The 8146-nt window shown below is 53.4% G+C and overlaps 1 protein-coding gene across 4 annotated transcripts; it reads right to left on the bottom strand.

Annotated features, from left to right (window-relative positions):
* Positions 1–1061: 1061 nt before the first annotated feature.
* Positions 1062–7820, bottom strand: LOC109736148 (protein Brevis radix-like 2). 4 transcript variants are annotated; one of them, XM_040399687.3, is made up of 9 exons: positions 7294–7819; positions 7147–7213; positions 6929–7014; positions 6668–6790; positions 4895–5063; positions 2347–2744; positions 2077–2221; positions 1530–1975; positions 1062–1410 (listed from the first exon to the last, which is right to left on the bottom strand). In XM_040399687.3, the coding sequence occupies exons 5-9, from the start codon at positions 4985–4987 to the stop codon at positions 1332–1334; spliced, it is 1161 nt and encodes a 386-aa protein (XP_040255621.1). In that variant the 5' UTR covers positions 4988–5063; positions 6668–6790; positions 6929–7014; positions 7147–7213; positions 7294–7819; the 3' UTR covers positions 1062–1331. The 4 variants fall into 4 exon arrangements, with proteins under 4 accessions (XP_040255621.1, XP_073365076.1, XP_020150954.1 ...); XM_073508975.1 differs by having other exon boundaries at positions 6929–7213; XM_020295365.4 differs by lacking the exons at positions 6929–7014; positions 7147–7213.
* Between the last annotated feature and the right edge of the window lie 326 nt (positions 7821–8146).

The following is an 8146-nucleotide window of genomic DNA, read 5'->3' as shown; positions in this document are numbered from 1 at the left end:
ATAAATCTACACCAAGCACGGGCAACAACATACACCATCCATCAATCCAACACCAGAACATACATGGATCTCGAAGCCACACTAGCAGAAAACGGAGGAGAAACCTAGGTCACACCGCGGGGGGGGGGGGGGGGGGGACAACCAACCGGGGCAGCCGAGGAACAAAGAGAAAAGGAGGAGAAATCAAGCTCGAGTGGCAGGGGATCTCGGAATCGACATGAACCACGGGAATCGACTCGGCTCCTCCGCCGCTCGAGCGCCTCTTGCTCTCTCTCGCTCTCCCTCCTCTCTGTCTTATTGAAACAGCGCCGCCGAATGAAATGGGGAAAAGACACAGAGAAAATTCAAAAGGGGAAAAAACAGGCGGTCAAGGACCGGGGCGGCCGTAACGCTAACAGGCTGGGGTAGAAACAAAAACTGCGCCCGACAAACAGAAAACCAGACTGAAAATCACACCTCCAAGCGTGAATCTCCGCACGATAACGGACGAACATAGATTTGAATGACAACGGATTGTAAAACAGTCGACTGTAAAGTAGCAAATCTGTTCACAAATTCAGTGCTTCGTGAGTCCTGACCAAATCCCACCAAGAAACGCAAAAAACAAAATTAAACCAAACTAACGAATGAACCACATTGATCCCTGAGAAAAGGTAAGCTAAGCCAAAGACAGGCAAGCATATCAGGTTTATATGGATGATATTTTTTGGGGGAACTTACAAAACATAGAAATACATCGTTTGCTAAGTTTTATGAAGTGGGTTCCGGTGTGTCCATATTCCAAAAATCCTGTCCCGTGACATTTCTAGTTTTATATTCATCATATTGTTCGAGTGTATATGAAACTCTGAATTCCATGAATGTGTTCAAATTTATATTCATCATATATGTGAGCGATACTATTTGTACTTTCCCTGCCAATAAGCATCCCACATCGATCAGCCTCTCCTTGGCCATGCATTTCTATGAACTTTCCCCAAACATGCCAACATCCACACGCATAAATTCACAGATTCAGTACTTCCTGACCAAATCCCACCAAGAAACGCAAAAACATAACATTAAATCAAACCAACGAATGAACCACATTGGTGCCTTAGAAAAGGTAAACTAAGCCAAAGACAGGCGAGCATATCAGGTTTATACATGTCTAAAGTCTACAGAAAGCAGAGGAGCACATTGAAATTCAAACGCAACCTCCATATTTCACCAAGCCGAGCACCACGGTCACCACTAGTTTGCTTCCACCTATCCGGTTATCCCTTCTTCACACTCTTTTCACCATTATCTCCCTTAATCTATCTCCAACACCGCTAGCTTAACCAGATCAACTACAGATACTGCGCCTGTATTCTGTCTCTGTTCTGCTCCCACCACACCTTCGCCCGGTCCTCGCCAAACCTCTCCCGGCTGAAAAAATAGTTACAAGAATATGCATGAGATCGGACTGATCAAGCGTGTATGAATGTGCACCGATCAACGGGGAAAGGTTAGCAAGTTCGTGGATCATCGGTGGTAGGCATATATACCTGAACCGGACGCGGCGGAGCTCGCGGGTGCCGTCGCCGAGCTCGCGGATGGTGAGGCACACGCCGGGCTCGTCCTGCTCGATCCACTCCGTCGCCTCCATGTCGCTGACGTTGCTGATGGACACGGAGGCCTCGTCGCGGGAGGAGGTGGTGGCGCGCGACGGGTCGTAGGAGGAATGCCCGCCGGCCGCCGCGGAGTTGAGCATGTTGAAGTGGTGCGCCCACACGTGGTCGGACGGGTCCGGCACGGCCGCCGCGGACGGGTAGTACGCCGCCCTGGTGGATGGCCCCGCCCCGTAAGGCCCCGACGGCGGCGGCATCATCGCCTTGCACGACACGCTCCGGGACATCGGGTCTTTGCTCGACGAGGATGACGGCGGCGGCGGCGGCATCATGACTACCGGGCTGTCCCTCGTGGAGCCGCCCCGGGAATAGGACGAATCTCTCTGCAAGCAAAGCATTGCACCCAACCAGTTCGATCAGTATGTCATGGATGAATGGGTTCACGTGAACGAAATGTTTTACGTGCAACAATGCGTGCACCGACCAGAAGCGAGTCGTCGACGGAGGACGTCGGAGTGGAGGCCCCCTGCTGCCGGCCGCTGAACGTCTGCACGTTGTACAGCTCCACGATGCGGTCGTAGTTCTCTCCCCACCACCGCTGCGCCTCCCACTTGTTAAACATCTCACGGCTACGTACGCAGCACAGGTCACACGAGTTAATCAGTTCAACACTTCAACATGCATGTGCTGGACACGTCAGTTGATCAAAAGCTAGCTGAACAATGCAAATGTGCAATTGATATGCGATGAATACCTGAAGCGGATGCGCTTGAGGTCGTTGCCGCCGCCGGGGAGCGTGACGAAGGTGATCTGCACGCCGGGCTCCACCTGCGCCGTCCACTCCCTGGGCACGGCGGCGTCCCCCCCAGCCGCGACGATCTCGCCGCCGTCCTGCTCGTCCACGCCCGGCCATCCGCGCCCGGTCATGTCCCACGTTGCCGACGAGGCAGCCCGCGCGCTCCCGTTCGCGGCTGCCGCACTAGTCCTTGTGTACGCGCCGGCGTCGCTTGCAGGCCTGCCCGTCGGCGTGAAGGTAGTGTCGTCGACGAAGCCCGGGTAGGGGCGTCGGTAGCTTCTGAAAGAGGGGCTCCCGGCGGCCGCCCCCTTGTAGTGCTTGCTGGAGCCGGAGAACTTGAGCACCATGTCCTTGAGCTGAAGACAACACATTGCACCGTACGCACGTACGCAGGAACGAAACGAGTTAGCCACGCACCACTCACTTCACTTAGTCATTAACCGCTCATGAGTCATGAGTGCAATGTAACATCAGCCATGACTCGAATTAGCATAAGTAGCTACCACACAATGCATGGTTAGTCAGTACCAACAGAAGTGCATATGCACGAATTTTATAAGGATCATGGATGGCCAAAGAAAGGATATGCTTGATGAGTGCTGAAGTGACTTTGAGTGACTGACTGACTAACGAACAAGTTCACATCAAAGAAAAGTGGGTATATATGTATGGCAAGGCTATATGTGGAGCACAGATTACTACTGCTAGTACAAAGGACCACGCTACGTTCACATCAAAGTACATACATACAGCGAGCTAGTGATCACGCTGGATTGACAACAGTGAAATCATTATTATCCTTTTGTCTGAAGCAAGGAACCACGCAGTGATGCATGCATGCCGTCTCCAAAGGCGGCGTATGATCCCGCCGCATGCATGCATTATGCGTTGCGTGCGTACTTCAAAAGCAGGCCCCGTCTTGGCGTGGCCCAGGCCAGCCCAGCCCCAACGGGAGGGGAGGCCCAGCCTGGGCCCTAAAGGGCGGGCCGAACCGCCGCCGTAGCCCCTGGGGCCCTAAAGGGCGGGACCAGCGGGCCGGCTTTATTCGAAGACGAGGGGAAACAAAGCCGAGGCATGGCTTTCCACGTACCGGCAAAACGTGATGCAGGTTGCCGGGTCCATCACACACGGCAGCACATGAACGCAGGCACTGTCGTCGTGGTGCGGAGCGTGTCCACGCTACCCATGGGCTTCTACTACTACTGCTAGACCTTTATTTCCACGGCAAAGGGGACGGACGGGCGAATGGGCGGTGGTGAGTTTGAGAGAAAGTGAAAGAATGTCGTCGACGACGGACCCATGGCCATGGGGAACCGGCAAGCAAAGCGTTCCAAAGGTGGTAGGGGGATGGGGATGGGGATCCAAGCAAAGGAAAGGTGGCCGGCGGCCTTCTCTCCCACCACGTCTACTCATCAGTGCGCATCGTGTCCTCCCTTGACCGACCTAGCTTTTTCCCGAGGAATGGAACGGAATGGAGCTAGCTAGCCAGCAACGTACTCTCGGTACGTACGTACGTGGTGCTAAAGAAAGCGGTCGATGGAACCACTGTCATTCACGCGGGATGCACTGCTTTTGCGTCGACCAGTCATGCATCCATCCATGGTTCCATCATAATTAGACGCGGCCTACTCCTACCTAGCAGCTAATTAACAGGCATGTCACCGTGCCAAAGTCTGAAGAACTACATTTTTCAGATAAAAGAAGCCTCTGGCTAGCTGGCCCATCGATCCTTATTATGGGTCTAACTACTATTACTCGTTTCGCTCATCCATTATCCTCTACTGCTCTATGTGCATGACACAAATATGGCATATGTGCTGCAGAACAGAAAGCAACAAGGAGATGCAATGAACCAGGGACCGAAACAACGATGCAGAGGCTAGGAAGAGGACGATCGGTCACGCCAATTGATCGCGTTTGCGTGGGGTGGCGGAACTACTCCACTCCTATAACTGAGCAAGTGCCAACAAATTGCCAGCGGGAGCAGCCAGCAGGGCCAGGGCTCAACCGCCTACGTATAGACAGATAAGCTAGCTGATCTACTTTGTCCGCATCTACTACTACATCGATCAACAACCCCGGGGCTTGGCATCTTTTGCCAAAACGCAGCGGCTATCCCTGCATGCGCGCGCCTAGCCCTATAACCAACTGTGCAGCGCAGAGGAGGTTTTAATTCGGCATGCCTTGCTTGGGCAATTCCTAGGCTGACTGTGCCCCACTGTGCTGTAATAAGTATAGACTCTGGCATTCCCGGTTCTTCCCCTCACTGTCTATCAACTGCATCCTTCGGTCGATCCCTCTCTCTCTCTCCTACTCACGCTGACAGAAAATGAGACAACACAAGCATTGCATATACACTGTACAGTGTGCACAGGGAGAGAGACAGATAAAGAAGAGCTGGTACTGGCAGGTGTGTCCTTAAAAAAAACAGTGGTACACTCGGTCCAGTAGAGTGGCACGCACCGTGGTACAGTAGTCATTGGGGAGAGACAGATGGTACGTGTACCTGTGAGGTGAGAGACCTGACCGCCGGCGTGGCCGCAGCACGGGAGCCGTCCTCCCCGCCTTCCTTCGCGGAGCACGCGATGCAGGCCAGCATCTTCGCTTCCTCCTCCTCCTCCGCTGCCCTCCTCCAACGCTCAACAACACGGGATAATCACTTCTCGCTGCACCGCCTGTAGAACAGAATAGAGCAATGTATATATAGTGGTGCATTCATCATTAATAACGTCGATCGTATCTATCTCAAGAGCGGTACTGGCATAGTACTACGTTGACCGGGACGGTGCAAATTAAAACTAGTAGTACGTACTAGTACAAAAGATTGTACGCGTGCATACGACCAAATGTATATATCCACAAGATGTGAGAGGGTCAAACATTGCGATCTGCAGGCAGGTCAACATTAATTGTACTGTATAGTACTGTAGACGACGTTGCAGGGTGCTACAACTTTAATGCCACAGTATCGTATACTCTACCAGTCCATCTAGAAGAACGTATTTGTACCGCACAGTAGCGTACTGTAAGTCTGTAACAATCCCCGCAGGCGTTATTTCAACGTCATACTACTGCTCAGTCACTAGTCACTACGCGGACACGGACATCACTGTTCGACGACGACACGTCCCGGCCCGCACGTGCGTGCGACGCCGACGACCGTGGTTATATTAGCTACGTACCCGTGTCAACGCCCCCGCACAGCGATCTAGCTGAATTAGGCGGCGACACATGCAACTCAACTGTGCAAATTAACTATGGCCGCAATAGAGCTCGCACCGGCGCCTAACCGGGGCAGACCAGCAAGAAGAACAGTACTCCGGTGAAGCCGCTACAGTGCTTTGCTAATACTATAAGGAATGGAATACAATTAACCCATGTCGATTTGCTTGCAGCGTCCATGCATGCACGCACCAGCAGCAGACCAGGCTGCAGAAAACACTATAAAGACAAGGTACGTAACAAGACATGGACGGAGCCGGAGCTCCAACCGCGCATGCAGGGTGCAGAGTCACGCACCCAGATGCAACAAATCTTCAACGTTCGACCTCTGATCTGCCTGGTCAGGTCAGACCCGGAGAGCACCGCACCCATGACATGGGGTACGTCACATGCATAAGGAAACAAATGCAAATACGCATGCACATGCAGCTAGCGTAAACGACGCGCGGCGAAGCTTCTCATGTCTACGTCCTCCTGCCTGCCCGCTGCCACTCTACGTAGAGTAGTACTACGCTCGTAGTCTACTACTCGATGTTTAAATTCAGATGAGCGCGCTGTCCGACGCCGGCCAGGACAGAGGAGCATGGGGAAGAAAGACTCGACACAAGACAGCAGCGGCAGCATCAGCTTAGCTCGACGCACGAGGCGCTGAGCAGAGCTACAGTCTACCTCTGCATGTGCGTGTAGTATGGCCCCCGAGATCAACGTATTGCCTGGACATTCTTTATCTTTTTTACTACCCCTTCAGGCGCCGGGGCCGGCACCAAAAGCGAGCAGCCATCGAGTGTCTGCGCCGCGGGAGCCACCCCGCTGATCCTCTTTAATTTTGAACAAAATCTTTCGCTTTGCTAGGAACACTTCACAAATCTAGGCCAGGTGGCGTGTGTGGCTAGCCGCTCGGCCTTCCCAACCAACCTTAAACAAGCCATTAATGGGTTGATGTTTACGGGTGAGCTCACTGATTAATGGTGATAGCTAGAGTAGCGAGAGGAACACAAAGAAAGGAGGAGGACGGTGACCAACCACATTGACCCGCCGGTGAGATGATGATACTTACAGTTACAGAAGGCAACTGACGGCTTCCTGCCCGGTAGATATCGCCGCTGCTCCTGGCCGGCCCCTTGGCTGACCTACCCGTCGGGTAAACAGTGTGCGGTGTATCTTGGCGTCGAAAAATGATCTGAAAATCAATGTCATGTAAAGAAAAAGATCCGGAAAATCTGGGAAAGTATCTATTTTTCTAGGGGGGAAATATACAGGCGGATGACGTGACATGAGCTGACAATGGAGGACTGCGTAATCAAGAGCGTATACGTACGGTTTTGGTGTTAATCAAAACTGAAAACAGCTGTTGGGGGTTTGACTTGTGAAGAACGGGACGGGGAGCAAAACACGCGATGCAAGCTGGGCACGGTTAGACAAAGCTTAACGATCGACACGACACGAAAGCAGAGAGGAGGAAGAATAAATGGACGGGGAATGGCAAGCGACACGAACGCGGGGCGTCAGTGCCGGCCGTTTCGATTGAGTGCGCACCTTCTCCGCCTCTTGCCGGCCGGCGTGACGAGGAGGGTACTGCCACTAATTAATGGTGATGCTGGTACTATGCCAGAGTGGTTAGAGGACGAGGAAGTACAGAAGGACGGTGGCCAACCACACTGACCGGTGGGATGGGGTACTTACATGCAACTGACGGCTTCCCCGCCCGGCTGATACCGCCGCCGTTCCCGGCCGCGCCTCCGTGGCGAGTTTACCCGCCGTGTAAACAGTGCACCACCGTCGTCGGTAACTGTACGGCAAGGAACGGCGGCAGAGCCCTTGCCGAAGACCCGCGCTGGAAGATCGGGCAGGAGTGAGGCGGCCGTGCTGGAAGGTGCTCAGGGTGGAGTGAAGTCTCAAAGGGGAAGGAAGGGAGATGAAAGGCAGTACGGGACAGAGGAGTAGGGTTCGGCTAGCTTTGAGAGTTTTTATTTGCGAGGATGCAGGCAGGCATGCAGCGGCGTAGCCTTCCCTTCTGGAAGGTATAGTATAGGCGCCGAAACGAGGCTGGAAGAGGAAAACGGCGAGGGGGCTATGGAGTATGGAGCGGGGGAGATTCCTTTCACAGAAGAAGCGATGGGGAAGACCAGAGTGGCTGCGGCTCCAACAAGACAGAGGATGGAGGAAGGAATGCAGCTCGTGTCGCTCTCGTCTCGACCGTCCGATCGTTGCACGCGCCCCGGTCGATCCGCCATTCTCCGCCGAAATCTAGGCCTGAGGCATGGGCGGCGGGGCCCGTCAGGCTTCGGCCGTCCGATCCGGGACTGGCCGTGCGGTCGCCCACTGCCTGTGGGTCCCGCGCGACAGACCCTCTGCCCGCAGTAGCTATCCTCGTCCTCAAAGGTTCCATTTTTGTTCCGTGCAATGCGATCGTGATATTTGGATATATCCAAACGGGCTTGGTAAATCTCAGTTAGCTGAGACTTAACCAAGTTCCAGTCAATACTATATTCGTAAGATCTTATGTAAAGATACGTACAAAACTTTTTTTTAATTT

This window comes from Aegilops tauschii, chromosome 2 (genome assembly GCF_002575655.3).
Source record: "Aegilops tauschii subsp. strangulata cultivar AL8/78 chromosome 2, Aet v6.0, whole genome shotgun sequence".
Lineage (NCBI taxonomy): Eukaryota > Viridiplantae > Streptophyta > Magnoliopsida > Poales > Poaceae > Aegilops > Aegilops tauschii.
Note: the sequence above shows the minus strand (reverse complement) of the source record. Positions and strands in the feature narration are given on the sequence as shown.

Bases quoted from the DNA above. Each gene is read 5' to 3' on its own strand.
- LOC109736148 (XM_040399688.3), bottom strand. From the start codon at position 4,987: ATGCTGGCCTGCATCGCGTGCTCCGCGAAGGAAGGCGGGGAGGACGGC. The intron at 2,222-2,346 runs GTATTCATCGCA...CTGCGTACGTAG, and splicing joins CTCAAGCGCATCCGCTTCAG to CCGTGAGATGTTTAACAAGT. The intron at 1,976-2,076 runs GTCGGTGCACGC...CTTTGCTTGCAG, and splicing joins CCGTCGACGACTCGCTTCTG to AGAGATTCGTCCTATTCCCG.